Below are 17,961 nucleotides of genomic sequence, written 5' to 3' on the forward strand. Positions count from 1 at the left end.
TAATTTGGGGATTTTTAAAGTTGCCTCTTGCAGCAGAGCCGCAGGGAGCACAGAGAGGCAATGCAGGCAGTGGCACGGCCACACCAGGCCAGGTGCCCCGGGCAAGGAGCACCTGCAGTGCTACAGCATCCCTGGCACGGTGTTGCAGGCATGGAATGGGGTCAGCGCAAGGCGTTGGCAAGACCTGGAGGGAAAACCCTGCGCTGTGGGAGGTCTGGGAGGAGGGCAGACTCGGCAGGCTGCTAGCACCCTTGCATGCTCTGGCTTCCTCTGGGCAGGAGGAGGGCATGGCTCTGCACTTCAATTTGAGATCAAAGAGCTCCTCCCTCCTGGCCTCCAGTGGCAACATGACTTGTGCCAAGCCTGGCTGGCCAGGCCTGCAAAGGAGCAAGCACAGCGAGCTCAGCAGCTCCCAGCAGCTCTCTGAAGGCTCAGGGTAGGTACCCCATAACTGCATTTATCTGTGGGTGCTGTGAAAAGGACTGGGGCCATGAGCACTACTAACGCATCAGGTGAGGGAGCAAGAGACAACTGGGCTGGATAGGGAGCTGGGGAAGCTTTCGGGAAGGAGGCAGAGGCTCTGAGTTGGTTATTTACCCTTTCAGACAAGAAGAGCAGAGAGGGAGAGGGTTAAGCTTGAGTCACTGAGGACAGGCAGCACGACCACTGTTAGAGGCTGCTCCAGGGGTCCAATATCTTCCTGGGGGATCCTTGCCAGCTTTGGAGGTGCAAGGGGTGCCCGCGGTTGCTCTCAGAGCACAGCCAGTCTCCCATCACTCATTCGCACTAACACCCACACTATTAAACCTGCTGATTTCCAGTCAGTGCTGCTGGTTCAGGTTACCTGCCCAGGCTTACTCATCAAAATCACCGTGTTACCGTTGCGGAACCAGCCAGCCCAGAGAAAAATCAACAAGCACCAACAAGAACCCCGCCAAAATCACCGTGTGAACCAGAGTCCGATCCCAACTCCGCCCCTGCAGCAGATCGTGTGTGCGGGTGAGTGGACGCGCAGTCCGATCGGTGCCAATGGACCCGCGGGGGAAGCACTCACACAAAACCTGCAGACTCTGAACATCCCAAGAGAATTCACTCCTCCCAAATCCATGCAAAGAGAAATTCTCACGCAAAAGCATGCCACCGGGAGCAAAGCAAGCGAGCTGGGAGGAGGGGAGAGAGACGAAGGATGGATGAAAGAAGGTCTGATTGCATAATGTAAACACGGTGCTGTCATGACAAAGCCACTCTGAGCGAGAATCCTCTGTATAAACCAGGAGGAGAAATGCATTGTGCTGGGGAAGCTCACAGTAGGGCACGTAATTCAATTGCTGACTCTAAAAAGGTCATTTTCTAGTTTGTTCCTCCAAATTTATATTTCAAAATTATGTGGGAAAAATCGTATTTAACTGTTTAAATGTGATTGTTTTCTTATTACTATCTGTGTTTCAGCCAAAGGTCACTGTTGAGAGTGTAGGTTATTTTTCATGACTACGATCAATGTGGTTTAAAGATTATATATCTAATTTTACCATGTAACTCGGTGGGCCAACTACTGCAGAAAGTAGGATGCACCTCCTGAGTCGATCACTTGAGCCTGCCTAAAACTGCACTGCAACAAGCTGGAAATACAGATTATAGGAAATGTCAATTGCTTTTCTGCATTTAGTAGCAATCTAAATGCCAATTTTCGCTGGATTTGCGGCTTGTGGAAGGTTTCACAATGTAACTCTCCAGCCTCATTAAGGGAGTGAAAGGGATGTTTTGACAGCACTGTGTCTACAAAATTCACAAATCGATTTACCAAACCCCTCTTTTCCAACCTGGAATACACACAAGTGGTACTTACATGGTCCACGGAGTCCTCAGCTCTCCACTGATGGGGGAGAAAGGAAGGAGGAGAGAAAATGGAGACACAGAATTTTAAGGGGCAACGTGTAGGAAGGGGATGACGACGATGACAACAGCAGGGGTTAGCAGGACTGGGTCGGGGGGATTACAACACTTATACACAGAAGGTCACTCGGCACAGGCTGTGCCAAGGGAAGAAATGGCATAGAGCAATTTTCTACATGCTGCTAGCCTGCGCAGTAGTTCTGAGATCATTCACACAAAGGGGCAAAGAGCTTTCTTCTCATATGGATGGAGAGGTCACCACTTCCTAACTTTGCAGTCCTTTCCCCTTCTGGCTTTGTTTGCACTTTTCTGCCTCTTCCATGAGCAGAAGCAAGAAGGGACGGCTTATACCAACAAGGCTCCGTGCCTGACTGCTGTCCCGGCACAACAGTTTTGTGGCCTAATCTCCATTTTCTGTCCTGGCGACCCTCCAGCCACCATCTCTTGTTGAGAACCAAAGACTTCAACATGCAAAACTGAGAGGGCACTCTCTGCAGGGAAGTACCAATGCAACATTTACAGAGCTTCTCTTTCCTGTATCATTTGCAAGAAAATGCTCTGGGGATCTCAGAAAACCGAGACGTGCCCTCTCTTGTAAACAGTGCAACAGAGGCTGAGATCTTACAGAGAGCTCTACACTAAGCGCTAAGCTCCACACTAAGCACACTAAGCTCCACACGGCGCTGCGTGGCTTGGAGTAAGGCTCAAACTGGTGCACGTACTGAGGAAACAGCTTCTAACTCCCAATTACACAACACCAAACGGCAAACACTCGTTTGGCAAGAGCAGCCCTGCAGGTAAGACTTCTAGACAAACCATTTCCCAGCAAAAGCTCACGTGAATTCCCAGCCATGGCAGCTCAATTAGGGCTCTGAAGAGGGAATACACAGGTTTCTGGCTGGATTTGGGGCTCTAAGGCATCAAAGCTGCATTGGGGTGGTGAGACTTAGCAGACCGTGGCTGCTGCCACGCATGCCCGTAGCACTGTTCTTTGTGGTTGATGCACCAAAGGAAGGTTTGCAGAGATCACAGCGAGCTCTCTCAGCCAAGGTGATGCATTACATCTCAGGTTACTAAATCTGCCTGGAGGAAGCACCGGTCGATGGGTTCAAGCACAGAGATGAAAGCAGAAGATAGGTATTATTGCCCCTGACTCACAGTGTGAGCCTTGGCAAGCCTTGCTTCTGAGCCTGAGCTGCCAGCTGTGAAATGGCGCTCAGATACTGACTTCCTCAGGACGCTGGGAAGCCCAGCTAACAGTACTGAAGTGCCTGGGAACCTGCAAGTGCAGCAGAAGTACTAAACGGTATGAAAGCTACAAGTTGCCTTTTGTACTCAAGCTGTCTGAGGTGGCTTTCACAGGCTGCAGCCTATCACAGTGGCAGAGTACTCTCCTCAGCAGTAAAATACATGGCGTACCTTCAAAATATTAGTTATTTTATTCCCTGAATTCAGGAAGAATTTATTGGAGAAATGTTCCTCTAAGAATTTATTTTCGTTCACTTATTTGATGCCATGAGACTGCAGCAGAATTATCCCCCTAAACCATCTTAAAACTTAATTTCAGTGAAGAGGTCAATTTGTCCCTAAAGACTTCCTATAAAGTGAAGGCCCTCACTACGTATTATGGTCACTAAAGGCCCTCTTTCCACACACATCTTGGTGTTATTTCCAGTGTTGCATGCTTAGCTAAACCCAAGTCACTGCTGTTGACATTCTGCCTGTGCCAGTCAGCCCACATGGTATTCAACAGCCACACACTCTGCCCTGCAAAAAACCGGGCAAAAGTCTTACTGCAGTAAGGATATGAGGCCTGGTAGCTCCTTCTCCCAGAAGTACACTTGTGCTCCAATACCATGTCCCTGGTGGATGGGGGACACGTGGATGGTAACACCCCCACCCACCTACATGTAGGTGCAGGAGCAGAAGGTGACAACCCACTGGAACAAACAGTGGAGCAGACCCAAGCTCAGGAGGCTACTGCATTTCACAGCCTCTCACATCACGGCAGGGAGTTTATCATCCACTAGGATTTTAGACCAAGCGTTTAATGTTCAAACTCTGTTTGCTCTTATGTTTCAGTAGACTTTAATCTTGCATCAGATCAGAGTGCAAAGAAACGCCTTGAGATCTGTGCTGGAGGAAGAACAGTGAAAAGCCAGGCCTGCATAAATACCCTGGTATAAATTCAGTTTCATTATGAAAATATCATCTGCAGATCAAAACATTTCCTTCCTTAAACTAACTCAATTGCTTCTTAACTGTTTAAGATTGGTCAGTAAGACAAATTGATCCGAAAAGCCCAGGAGCTGTCATAAAAAGAACTCAGACAGTGCTGTGTGCATGAGGCAGGATGGCTCAGGGAAGTGCTAAAGCTAACAGTGTGTATTTATGGCAGCTGCAATGCCTTAACGTTTCATTTTACACTTCAACATGGCACAGCGTAGTCATGTCTCACCAGGGAATGGCTGTTTTCCCTGACCATGGCTCTTGCAAAAGACAGACTCAAGCCCTCCTAAACAGGCCCAGCTATGGGAAGTGGATGCTGCGGTTTTCCTGGAGATCCTTCTCTTTGCTTCAGTGACTGGCACCACAGCAAAACTCCAGATGTAAACCCAGGTGCTCAGCTTGTGGGATGCGGAGGGGTCTGAGGGCTCCAGAACTTCACCTTTGTCCATTATTGAAATGCCTCTTGGATGATGCCTTTCAGTTTTGTTCGACTTACGAACAAACATCTTGCCTCCATGCCAGACTCTTACCTAGACGAGTACACATGCATAAAGAGTTGTTCCAAGTAGATTCAGATAAAGATCCTTGACTATCACCCAGTGAAAGAGGGAGGCTCTAAATTCCTCTGTGTTATGCCTGGGATGGGTGCTGCCCAGGGAGAATAGAGTCTCTGCTTCCCCTTTCTCCTTTGATCTCAACCCAACAGCTTGAAGTGCTTGCTGTTACTTCTTCCTGCTCTTCTGGAGCAAGCTGGTGGAACGTGCACTTGGTCTGCATGCTGGATGGGGAAGTGCTGCATGTGAAGACCACACAATCTTCCTGTGAGCCTGCAGCCCTTCTTGTGGGCAGCACACCTGTTCCCTGCCATGACGCTCTTTGCAGAGCTGGAGGAGGAGCTAGCAGAGGTCTCTCCTCCACAAAGCCTGACCTCCTTGTACCCAGCCGGCTCCCACCAGCAGAAGCACTGCAAAGCTCTCTGGGCAGGCTGGATCTGCAGAGAGCTGTAAGCAGCCAGGCTAACGTGCGTGCCACATCCCCAGAGCGATGCAGGCAGCAGGCTCCCCAGCAAATATGCTGCACAGTCAAGGGCAGGAGCAGTCACCATGGCCACACTGCAGCATGGGGAGAAAGTCCCCCCTCAAGATGTTCCATTCTGGGCTGAGAACAAGCAGGCTGCAAGCAGGACACAAAGGATCAACAGCTAGATTCATGCAGGGTCTAACTGCCTGTCTTGGAATGAGCAAACGAGTCACACTCGCAGAGGAACCTGATTGGGAAGGCCTGTCCTCCCTGGCCCTGCTGCCTCCATTGCACCCGGTGCTCCAGACTCGGCACTGCCACCCAGCACTCTGCAGGGCACGTAGGACTGGTACCTGGGAAGGGATGGAGGAGATCAAGTCCACTGGTCCTCCTGACATGTTGCAGCTGCCCAGGGATTGGAGACCAAGGAAAGCAGGTGGGGCCCTGTCCTCTCTGAAGAATTTAATGCTTGTGCCCCATGGCCCTGCCTATGCCCTGCTCCCTTAAGCCAGTGAGGACTTGTACCAGAGTGGTGGAGTGCAGCTGAGACCCTGCACTGGTGCCCCTGCTCCTTTCAAAGGCATTCTCACAGTGCTTGGATGCATTGTGCACAAGACCCAGGGCACAAAAATGAATCTTCTGCCATTGTCCACCATGGGACTGGCTGAACCACGATGGGCAGGGCCTGTGCCGGAGGTGGTGCAGGTATCTGACCCAGCTCTGTAGCAATACACACGCTCTCCCTGGGCGCTCCTCCACAGGGCATGGTCACATTTGCTTGTCCATCAGTCTGTCAGTAGGAGGTGAGAGCTCAGACTGGAAGGCACAGAGAAGTCTGATGGAGGTAATCAGTCACAGACGGGAGGGAGCGGCCTCAGCTCCATCGCAGGACCTTCCTAACAACTGAGTACTCTCCCTAGGCAGGAGGCTGTAAAGTAAAACGTGATCTCTCCAGCACCAGGGCCCCCACTTCTCTGCTGATGTTTTAGTCCTTTCCACTCAAATGGTTTTGAAAACTCAGAAATCTATATTATCTGCATAGCTAACATCTCCATTCCCTTTCCTTTTTCCTTTCATCTTCGTTTACTCTCTCTGTATTTCTCATCTTCAATCAGGAAAAATCATGAGTCAGCTTTAATACCAGTGTCTTCATACCATCTGCAGGAAGCAGATTATGTGGTACATACCTACTCAAAATCGGCAGACAGCCTGGCTAGGCAGGAGGGGCTCTGTCTACATATCCAGAGAATTTCTTCTCTGAACCCAGATTTTCAACCAGTTTAATTCTCTCCTTGTGCACTGGTATAAATGTTTATGAGTACTGAACTGTGGCTATATTCTGGCCATCTTCATCCTGTGACCTTCAGGGACAGGGGTTCCAGTGAATCTTTTTGTTTTCTTCCATAGAAAATAACTCTTCCAAGACTACTCATTAGAGTTTGATCCGTCTGTTTGCAAAGACACGCACTGCTGTACTGAAAGATGGCAGCTCTTACAGGGTTCTTCAGCTTCTGGAGCAGATGTATTTCATCACAAGTACAGGTCATGCCTGGCTTCTCACTCTTTTGGGAAATAAAGACCTCTTCTGCCGAGTCAGTGAAACCTCTTCCCTGCAGGGTTTATGCCAACAAGTGACATGACTCCTTCAGAGTAGTCACTTCTCTGCGACTATCTTTTGGCCTTCACTTCCACCCAAAAATGACAGTGGATGAGTTCAGCTCCATACACACCAGAAAAAAAATAATTATCACAGCAATCAAAAACTTTCCCACATAAATACACCAAATACGAAAGACTGGTAAGTGGTCTGACAGGCCAGGAAACTTCAAGCAACTTGCCTCCTTGATGCACACATTCAAAATAATGCAAAATCCAGCACTCCTTGGAAAGTTTCTGTCTCTGGCATCCTCTTTCCTGCACATTAGCATGGGGTTTCTCTCTCTGAAATGTATGAGTAAGGAGTGAAAGCAGAACTGGCTGGGCAAGCATAAAATATTTGAAAACACCAACAAGAACAACATTGCCAACTTCGCCCACCTACGCTTGGGACCAACCCATTAACTCCAAACTCCAGCTGAACAACACAGCATCAATTGTACAAACAACACAGAAGATTATATCCTCCTGGAATAAGTAAAGGGCAGTAAGCAGCTTTTCTAACGATTAAAATAAAGCTACATCTGAAACATAAACAGAGACGCGCCCCAGACAACACTGCAAAGACCCTCAAAGCATCTTCTGTCTTTAATGTTTTCCCCTTCCCCGTTATTACTGAGTTTTATCCTTCAGAATATGAATGGGGAGTAAAGCCGCCTCTGTGCACTGCACTCCCCACTGACAAACGTATAAATGATTCACAGCTGCGTTCAGGAGACAGATCAATTAATCGCTGCAGCTCTCCAGTATTTATATTGGGCATCATTCAAGCAAGCCAGCTCTGAATCGATTACTCGTCGCTTCCAACAGCAGCAGATCCTGTACTTCATTTACACGATTATCTTTGTTGAGAACAGCATGGGTCACGCAGGACGAAGGACCCTTGCTCCAAAGAAGAGTGGTATTTCATCACAGACAGGGCATCAAAAACTTCCCTGGACCCTGGGAAAGAGGCAACTACACGTTGCTGGGCTGAGCAGAGTGCATAACCAATGCCTGGAGCGCTGTGTGGGAATGGGACCTCAGCTCACAGCCTGTGAGGTATCCAGAAGATCACATAAATATTAGCAGATTGTTGCATGGAGACTGCAGAGGGCAAAGTCATTTACAGGTGATGTGGGCCTGCACCTCACTTTCCCCCCTCCAACCTTTCTCAGAGTCAGTTGGTTTTACCTACAGTTTGGTTTCAAGAGGTAATGCAAGATCAAGTCCCTGCCTTGCAAAAGCAGGAGGGAAGGGAGGCTTTGCTGAGCCAGAGGAGGGCTGCCCTGCGTGGCGTGCTGTGCCCACCCAACGGTGCAGAGCCACTCCCCTGCCCCAGAAGTTGGCAGCATCCCAGAGGACTCTGCTGAGAGAGAAGCTTCGCCTTGAACAGTCAACAGCACAAAAGCAGCAGACTCAAGGCTTATTTAAAACTCTCTGACAGTTTATAGCCTGACTGGCAAAACATAATTTGCTCCAGCTGGAGTCTGCACAAGATACAGCAGGCAGAAAGATGTACATGTTGGAGAAGGGCTAAGAGAGGAGCATTACCCAATACATCATCTTTTCTACATCAGTCCTCTCCTGATTAAACTTTTTACTCGCCTGTAAGCCACATTTTAGGGATAAACTGTTTGCCTTACTCAGGCACGGCTGAATTCCACGCTCTGGAGCCACAAGCGGAGTCTAAGAAATACTTGGATCCAGCCAGCCTGGCCCTCTGCAGAGGAGGAAGGTGCCATGCCCACCAGCCCGTGGTCCCCACACTGTACCTGTGCTTCTGACAGCATGACGTCCTTGATCACTGGCTGCCCTCGGGGCTCGTTGTTTTCCAGCTTCACGTACGTAACCTGGTACCCACGGATCTGCCCATGCTGCTTGTTGGAGATGGGCAGCTTCCAGCTCACCCGGATGGCCGTTGAATTCACAGACTCTACCTCCACCTTTCGTGGTGGGGCACTGGGCACTGTAACACACACAGGACGGACAGTTAGCCGGTACCACGCAACCGTTGTCAACTACGTCTCACTCGTTTGCTACCTTCCCTCCACCTCATTGCAAGGACAGCCCTGCTGGCACAAGTTCCCTGTACCTGCCCAGGAGGTAGCCGACCCTTTCCCAGCATCCAAGCATTTTTGCTACTTTCAGTAGGAAAGAGCACGACTGTGATATGCAGGAGCACCCCTAATAAAAGCCGCTGTGCTGGATCAGAGCCAAGGTCCATCTATCCTGTTCTTGTCTCCAGCAGTAAGGGAGCAAAAAAGAATACAAGAATAGAGCAGAATATAAAGAATATGGTAACCACCTGCAGCTCAGGGTGCCCTAAGGCAGAGCCAGGTGTTTTGAAGCCTTCTTTGCATCCTGCCTGTCACAACACCTCCTCTCAGATCCCTCTGTGTACATCTAAAAGCAGTCCAACAGCCCCAGGTAGCGCAACTGGGTGCCGAGCCTGCCTTGCGGGGAGCCCTGGTACCTGCCACCAGCCAGAGTGCACACGTGCGCTTCCCCTGTGACAGCAAGAGGTTAATGAAGGGGAAAAGCACCATCCTAAAACAATAACCCAGAGCTCAGAGACAGCAGTCACTGAACTCAGCCAGATAAAGGGGCCCATGGGGACTGTGACAGCTCTGGGGACTGTATTTCATGCACGGCTAGCTGAATGCTTTTTGATAATAAAATGAAAAATTACACTGCCCAGAAAATATCAATTTTCTTATAAGGTGAGGCCAGTTTAAAAATGTATTTATACCCTATTTACCATTTGGAAAAATCACCTCCTTATTACTTTTTGCTCTTGCATTGACTGTGACAAAAATGTCAATGTTAAAAAATTAGCCTCTCAGTTGCTCCTGGAAAGCTCCTTCCGTGTGAAGTAGCTGGGAGCAGAGGTGTGCATTCCCTGCGGAGGACACCGCTGCTACGCGAATGCCTGGTACCCAAGTGAAGGACCTGGGCTCCACCCTAGTGCCTTTACTACAGGACCCCTTCTACCCTCGACTGCCTGGGAAAATCCAGGGGTTTGGAACCCCGTATGCCCCAATTCTCAACACGGCAAGAAATAATCAGTATTAGATAATTAGGGATGGATAGCTGACAAGCAGACATAATGAGTATTGCTACTTCAACCAACTAGATGGGAAGAAACACCTACCCAGCAGGTAAGCACAGTTTTTAAGCCGCAGGGCAATTCATTATTTTCCCCAGATGTCCTTCTTAATTGTAGATAATTAAATAAAATACAGAAAGGAGGAATAGAGCGTTTTAGCACCATGAGACCAGCTCAAGGTATGGGAATGGAGGGGGCTGTGCTTGAATAGTTACCACCTTCTGGCTGGAGCAGCCTACGCCGTAATCCACAATTCACTTAGTGCAGTGACCTTGCACAAGCCACAGGGCTCTCCTGCCTAGCAAGACACCTGCCCACACACACAGGTGGGAGTCCAAGCAAAAAACAAGATACTCCCTGAGAACCAGACAGAAGCTGTGTGTCAAGCTCTGCTGGCAAGAGAAGGCAGGAGGCCTCGGCAGGACATGATACAGGGATGTTGCAGAAACATGAAAAGATGTGTATGTGAGCAGACCACAGTGTTTTGAGGAACGCTATCCTGCCTCATTATGGGAAGCGTGTGCTGCATCTGAGACCCAAACAGGGAAAGTTCCATTTGTTTTCAGATCACAGTTTAGCATTCCTCATTCCTTCATCATGAGTACTTACTGAGCATCAGCATGTCAGAGGAATATGAAATCACTCCTGACAGCTAAGCTGGAATGTCCAACCATGGTGCCCGAAAACTAAGTGAGAGAGCTTGTTGCGACATTTCTGGGGTAGCAGCTTCCCCTGGGCTACAAACAACTCTGCTGAATGAGAACTGAAGCAAACAATGCAGGCAGCGGGACACACACAGATGTGTTTGCCAGCCCAGGAATGCAGTCAGTGAGCATTCCCAGACGCCACTTCCAGAGCCACGGAGACGTGGGGGACAGTGGCAGCCCATTTAAGGAAACTGTAACATGTCTGGTTTCAATTTGCTACGCTGACTGGGCAATGCAGAGATCACCCTTTCTTTGCCTGGATGCTGCATCTCTTCTCCCATTAAATCTGCAGCTTCTGGGGTCAGCATGAAGCCATGGAAAGCTCCTACTGTCACCCTGAGCTCTGGCACTTTCAAAGGAAATGGCTTAAGTCATGATGACATAACTGACAGCCCTGCTAATACAAAGCAATTTCTCTTTAAAGCTGTCGTATCCAGTAAAGTGTTCTGTACATGCGATACTCTGACTCTTGAGCAGAAGAGCAGATTTATATAAGCTGTGGCTTGCCTGGAAGCCGTGGCAGGAAGCAGCTTTCCTGTGATATCTACAAGTTTCAAATGGATTTCTCTTCTCCTCTTTAGTTTGCTGGATTTCAGGTCAATAAGTAAACTTTAAATCCTGATCTCACAATGTGAGAGAAGCCTTTGGCCGGGAGAACTCACGTTACCTTCAGTAAAATGGAAACCACCAACAAACACTAGAAAGCCAAAATGGCAAAGCAGTGTATCGCCTCCTCACACGTGCAGGAAGCACTGCTAACACACAGAGGACCCTTGTGGGACCACGCCAGGACATTTGATCCACAGCCTGGAGGCAACCATTGTATCAGAGCAAGGGCCAGCAGAGCAATTTCCCTAGCCCACTCCAGGGCAACCGTGGAGACCCACTCCCTGGAGCATCTGACGAAAGCACTGCACCCAACAGCCTCCAGTCCTGCTTGAAAAGCACTCCCAGGCCAATATCCCCACTCCCTTTCCCCCCTTTTCCAGCTAGGAGAGTCCTGGTTACCCCAAGATGGTAGATGAAGCAGCTGTTCAGTAACACCTACCATCCTCATCCGTGCGCACATGCACGGGGATGCTCTCCGGTCCTGGCCCCACATCGGTGTGAGCCCTTACCCACACCTTGTACTCGGTCCATTTCTCCAGGTCCTTGATCTCCCAGCTGGAGTGCTCACGTCCAATGCCATCCACCACATGCTTGGTGTTGTCATCTCCTTCCACTGCCTGGTATGCAATGGAGTACTGGGTGATGACCCCATTGCGGCTCTGGGCAGGCGGTGGCACCCAACTTACCCGGATGGTAGTGGAGCTGGTGCTTACACACTCGACTTCTTGGGGTGGGGCGGAGGGGGCTGGGGATAAATAAATGAAGTGGGGAGATGAAGGGAAATGAGTGGAAGGACAAACCAAAATGCACAGGGAACTTTTACCCAGCCAACTGAGCACTGAACACATGGAAATTCAGCCAGTAGCCTCCTGGACAACCACCTGCCTTCCTCGCAGATCATCAAAGATGGCACTAGGGGCAATTTGTATTTGAAAGCCTGATGAACAGCACGGAGACAGAAGTGCTGTTCTGCATCAGAGAATACATCTTCCCAAAGCAGTTCTGGACGCTCACTTTATCAAACACAACAAATGGCAGTAAGGGAAGGGGTGGGGGGTGAGAGAGAGAGACTGGTAGGGAGAAGAAAGATGCTTTCAGTGAAGATCTGAAGCAGATGGAAACCAGAAGAGGTAGGAAGCTACAGAAGACAAGAGTGGCAGAAGGGGAAGCTCACACACCAGACTGTATGAAGGCTTGCAAAAACCTGCTCCTAGACAAGTGGAGGAAACAAAAGAGGGTAGGAAAAGCAGGTGACTGAGGCTGGCTGGAGTGTGTTCAGGCAGGGCTTGAAATCATGACCATCAGCTGTGAGCAGCACCCTGACCCAGGTGGGAGCCAGTCACCATGTGGAAACAGCAGATAGATAACGTGGTTGTGCTGCTTTGCACGTGTGCCTAGTACCTGGGACTAACTGCTTCATGCCCACCAAACTGGCCTGTGGAGCTGTACAGGGAAAGGCAGGCAGGTCTTGTTCCCTCCCAGGCAAAAAAACTACCTGCAGTTTGCATTAACTTCTAAGCCCCAGCAATGTTAATTGGCCACAGGGGGAGAAATGGGATCTGGACAGCAGACGCTTCTCATCAGGATGAGGAGCAGTCTCCTCCACACAGCATTGCTGGGGAAGAGGAACGAAACAAATCTGGAGGGGGAAGAGAGGGATCGGGAAAGGAGAGACGACCTGGACAAAGCAGAGCATCTCCAGGACACTTGCCTGGTTCATTCCCTTCTCCAGCTTTGCAGAACTGCTGTCCTTTTGCAACGGGGCCCCAGCAGCATGGGAGCCCTCTCATGGCAGCAGCAGACCCCTCTCATTTGGCCTCACTGTCCAGGAACGCTGCAGACAGCATGCTTGCGCAGAAGGCAAGGGTGGAAGCCTGGAGAAGGAAGGGAGCCCACCTGGTCGGGGAAGGCACAAGGGACATGGGTGCATCTTTCTGCTTGCACAGAAGACAAGAGCCCTAAACAGAGAGGGCAGGGCACCATAACCAAAAAAAGCACACACAATTGCTCTAAGGCTAGGAAGCTGTCTGGCCAAGCAATAATGGAGTAGAAGGTATCTTGCTTTGCTATGGCAGGTGAAAGGCTGCTTCCACTCTTCACTGCATTCAGAAACCTGGAAACACCTGAAAAAAGACTGGTGCCCTTCCCCATGCCACAGTCCTTGAAGCCATCAGCACCAGAGCCAGCCTTCCTGGGGCACAGGGACAAGCCTGCCTGCTCACCACCTGCACAAAGGCGACCACAACCTACATTACTCCAGATAGCAGCAGGGACCTCAGATAATTAAAGCACCCAACAATCGTTCCTTGCATCTGCTGGGCACACTTTGGCAGTGGGAGAAGATCTGGGAAAGCTGGGGACAGCAGGACCTCCCAATGCTAATGGTGACCTCTGCTTGCTGGGAAAAAGGCTCACTTTCTTGCAAAGGCAGTTGCAGGCTCATGTAACTGTTAGTGCCCACTTCTGTGCTCAGGGGCCTGGAACCTTGTGCCTGTGCTGGGGTGCCTGGAGAGAGGAAAGATGGAGGGAGAGTGGGCAGTGACGGAGATGGAAAAGATGATGCCTGAGCAGCATCAGGCTCCTGCTATGGGAGCTACACTGGAGGAAAGAGAAGTCAAAGCAACGTGTGGAAGCAAACAGTTGCCTATGTGAGGGAGGCAGAGCGGGATCGGCCCTGCCATCTGGTATACCGGAAAGGAGCAGGGGTAGAAAAAGAATCCTCACACTCTTTTGGTTAATCAGCAGAGAAGTGGCAGGGAAGAGAGTAGGAAGATACAGTACCAAAGCAACATCAAGAGTGAATTCAGGGAGGACATAAGGTAGACACAGCACCTGGAGGCATCCCTCAGAAGGGACAGGTGAGACATAAAGAGTTTGGCAAGCCTTTCCTTTGCCACTGTCTGCAGAGAGGCCCTTCACAGAAGAGACTTGCTCTGGCTTTGGGCCTCCACAGCATCCTTTGGGATGCAGCAGTGAGCTCCTTCTCCAAAGGCAGCTTTGTATGGCAGCACGGGCAGGTCAAATGTTGGCCGTTGACTGGGTAAGAGTCACACACATGATGTTCAAGGCAAAAACTCAGATTAACACTTAAAGAAAGCAAAATAAAACTTGGTAACATGAGCAGGATCAACTTAAAACGCACAAAGAGTGGAAGTGTCCCTCCTGGGGCCAGGAAACAGCAGACCGGGTAGCCAGCATGCACCCACACACGCAGATGTACTCACACACACACTGTGCAAATCTCTGCTGCCTCCAGGCGGCTCACACTGGCCTCCCCCGCTGTCCCACAGCAGCCCCACGCACCCATTCAGCCCACCTACTCCTTAAGCTAGGGAAAAGGCAGCCTCAAGACCACCTTCATATTTCAAGCGAGAACGGCATTTTGATGCTGAGGCCTGATGGGCACAGAGCTGACGCTCCTCTCCTGCATCATTCCGTTTGCCTGAGGCACTCCTGGAAAACTCCCCCGTGCTCCTCAGGCCGTCAAAACAGCATTGCTTGTACTTTTTGCAGGGTGCCCAGCGACTAAGCAAGCAGCTTAGCAGGGAAGACAGCCCAGAAGGCAGCTGTCTCCTCACAGGAGATGCGGTTCCAAGCTGTGCTGCTGGAAGGGTGCAAAGGGGCACTGCATCCCTCTGGCTTTCCTGGACAAGCATCCCTACCACTCCTGAGCAGGGATGTCACAGGAAAAGCCAGAAGCAGCAACACAGACGCCCTTCTCCAGCCCACTAGCAACTCATTAGCAAAGATGTGCCTCCTACCTTGCCATTGACTGGTTTGTCAGGGACTGGAATAGAGCCTGAAGACAGGCTCTTTGGAAAGCAGGAGTCTGACTGGTCCTGCAGTTTGTGTCCCACCTGAAGATGTCAACCTCCAAGATCTAACAGGGGCAATCAAATGGAAGAGTGAAGGGAGGAGACCAATTTGAAGCTGGGAGTGACACTGTTTCTAGATTAGTAAGTTCCAAGGCCACAGGGGACCGATCCAACCATCTAATGTGAGGTGTTGCTACGTGCAGACCAGAGAATTTCTGCCTGGAAGTTGTGCATTGTGCACACAACTGCTGAGCTAAAGCAGAGCTTTCTGAAAGACCTACTCGACTTTGAGACCCCCAGCACCCAAGAATCCACTCTGTGCTGGGACTGTTCAGCTAGTGGTTTGTCACCCTCACTGAATACCCCAGTAGTAACCGCCAAGGACTTTCCTCATAGAATGGAGTGCCATCAGAAATCTTCTCAGGGGTCTGTAAGCCAAGGCCCAGTCACTTCTTGGATAAATTGAAGAACTCTTAGGTCCCTCAATGTAAGGAGGGTTTCAATGGTCAAAGCAAGGTATTCCTGTGGCTTTTGGCCAAATCTTTTCCAACCTGTGCACGTCTCTCTTACTAAACAGATGCCAGAACCAGTCAGCTACTGCTCCACTGGTCAGTGAAGCAACAACCTTAAAAACAAATCTGTATGAGATCCCCTGTGAGCAGACACCATGTGGAGCAGACCATGGGAAGATGTTTGCCTTGAAGAGTCCATGAAGCAAAGGTTTCTCTACTTGGACTGTTGCGAGACTCTGAAGGACTCATTTATGCATGGACCTGTCTCTGATTAAGTGTTCAAGGATAAGAGCATCCACTGATGGAATTAATTTAAGTGGCAGCAGAGTTTTTTCAACCTTTGCCTATCAATACAAAAGCTATCTGAAATAGGTATACAAATCCCCACACCCAGAATTTGTTCTCAGTGTTCAAATATTTATAACTGCATGATCTGAACCTCTCTCCATTTTCATACCTGTCTATCGTGCAGCACTAAGACACCATTACCTCACTTAACGAGGTGGAGGAATCCCTGCGACTGATATGTTAATGAAGATGAGTTTTATTCAAAGAGAAGGTCGTTCCAATAGTGAGCAGAGCTGCTCTTCCCTGCCTGAGCTTCCTTTCTAATGGCCATCTCAGGCTCTCAGCTGCTGTGCATGCTGGCACCCTCCCTGCAGGGAAGGCTGGCTGCCTTTGCCAACTGCTCACCCCACATAGCTAGTAAATCCCAGACAGACGGTGCTAACGGAAATGTCTTTTTTCCCCCTTTTAATGCTCTTTGCATAATGGCAAGCCCAAAAATCGTTAGTGAAAACGAGCTTATCGCAGGGCCCTTTGATAGCCCTAATCTGCTTATGCACAGCACTTTGAGCTGCCAATCAGAGCAATGTGAACTCCTGCTCTGTGATCACACGGGGCAGACGAGGATGAAAGTGATATTGCCTGGGTCACCTCATTATCTAGCCTCTCTATTAACTCGGCTGCAGCTTGTTCTGGTTTCCCCTAGCGCTGCAGTCCCAGAAGCAGCAGCCTTACTTGCTCACACAACCCAGGCAAATAGCCACTTTCCCAAACTGACTCCTTCAGCTGCCTGATAGCCACCGGCACATCTGGCCTCAAAGGATGCCTCACCTTGCAATCAAGTGTATGGACCAGGGATAGACTCCCACAGAAGCAAGGCAGCTGGAATGGGGAGTGAAGGGGTGAAAATCCAATGGTTTGGAGACAGTCACATTTAGAGCCAAACACCCATATGCTGCCTGTCCAGACAGCTTGTCTGCATGGGAGTGAATTCAGAGAGATGCACAAGCCCACTCAAATCAATCTCTCCAAAGCAATTTCCCAGCCTGTTTCACTCCTCCATCAGTTTTTATGAATCTACCCTTAGGAAAAGACAGCATGATCAAAGGGACACGAAGAAAGAACTTACCACTTGGGTGCACCCCCTCTGCCAAAGAGCCCTGATCCAAAACCCCAACTGACTTTTCCCGTTATACCCTTTAGCAAACTGCATGCCGGCATCCCTGCAGACCCACAAGGGCAGAGGCACTGAGCTACTCCGTGCCCAGGCAATGGAAACTGGACAGCTCTTGCGTTTTCTTCAGTAGTGCAGAGTGTCAGACACTTACTGGATTGGGCAGTTCTGGCTTCGATTGTGGGGGTGTAGACTCCTACCCCCAGCTCTGAGCGGGCACCCAGACGGAACTTATACAGCGTGTCTGGTTTGAGACCTTCCACAGCATACGAGGATGTTGGGTCAAACTCCACCTTTTGCTGGCAAATAAAGGGAAACACAGATTATTTGGTGCAGTTGGAGAATACAGAAAAGCTGGTACTCAGCTCCCAATGCCAAGGGAATAGACAGCCCATCACCCATTCTGGCCCCACAGAAAGTCACGGCCATGCTGCCACATCTGCTGCAGTCCTGCAGGACCCCAAGGCATAGAGCCTCCCAGGTGAAATACAAGGACTCTGCAGGGAAGCAGACCTCTCTGAAAGCCAGGCCATACCATCTCGTGTCCAGACTGCACTGACCGTCTGACAGCTTTGTGGGAAAGCTGGGTCTGGCTATACAGCTCAGACAAGGGACACAGGACACATGAGTTTGTTTCCTCCAAACAGACAACATCTGCCTGTGAAATAGAGTAAGGCCCTTGTCCTGGAGTAGTCAGCATCTCTAATGCACCTTAACAGTGCTGGTAAAGGACTTGTTTTGCTGCCACTTCACCTGGAGAGCACTTATTTCTGGCAGCTTTCATACCACTATAAACACAGCAGGAGGAGGAGCGGACCAGGGGATACTGTGATGCTGCCATGGCACAGTTCTCACTGTGCTGCTCTGCAGCCAGCACTATTTTTGATATATTTAGAGCTGGACTTCTTTTAGGGCCCTGACAGTAAACATGGAAGAGCTCTCTCTAGGCCACCCTCAATTTGCTCCTTAAGTG

At 49.9% G+C, this 17,961-nt stretch overlaps 1 protein-coding gene across 18 annotated transcripts in view; it reads right to left on the reverse strand.

Annotated features, from left to right (window-relative positions):
• PTPRF (protein tyrosine phosphatase receptor type F) overlaps nucleotides 1-17,961 on the reverse strand; it is a 396,994-nt gene that overhangs the window by 54,195 nt on the left and 324,838 nt on the right. For 9 of the 18 annotated variants that reach the window (XM_063344836.1, XM_063344839.1, XM_063344838.1 and 6 more), the window contains 4 exons: nucleotides 17,143-17,287; nucleotides 11,642-11,947; nucleotides 8,553-8,746; nucleotides 1,847-1,873 (listed from right to left, as the gene is read on the reverse strand). In XM_063344836.1, coding sequence (XP_063200906.1) covers nucleotides 1,847-1,873; nucleotides 8,553-8,746; nucleotides 11,642-11,947; nucleotides 17,143-17,287 — 672 coding nt within the window. The remainder of the gene's footprint in view (nucleotides 1-1,846; nucleotides 1,874-8,552; nucleotides 8,747-11,641; nucleotides 11,948-17,142; nucleotides 17,288-17,961) is intronic. The other 9 variants (XM_063344846.1, XM_063344844.1, XM_063344842.1 and 6 more) reach the window with 3 other exon arrangements.

Source organism: Chroicocephalus ridibundus, chromosome 8, assembly GCF_963924245.1.
Source record: "Chroicocephalus ridibundus chromosome 8, bChrRid1.1, whole genome shotgun sequence".
Taxonomy (NCBI): domain Eukaryota; kingdom Metazoa; phylum Chordata; class Aves; order Charadriiformes; family Laridae; genus Chroicocephalus; species Chroicocephalus ridibundus.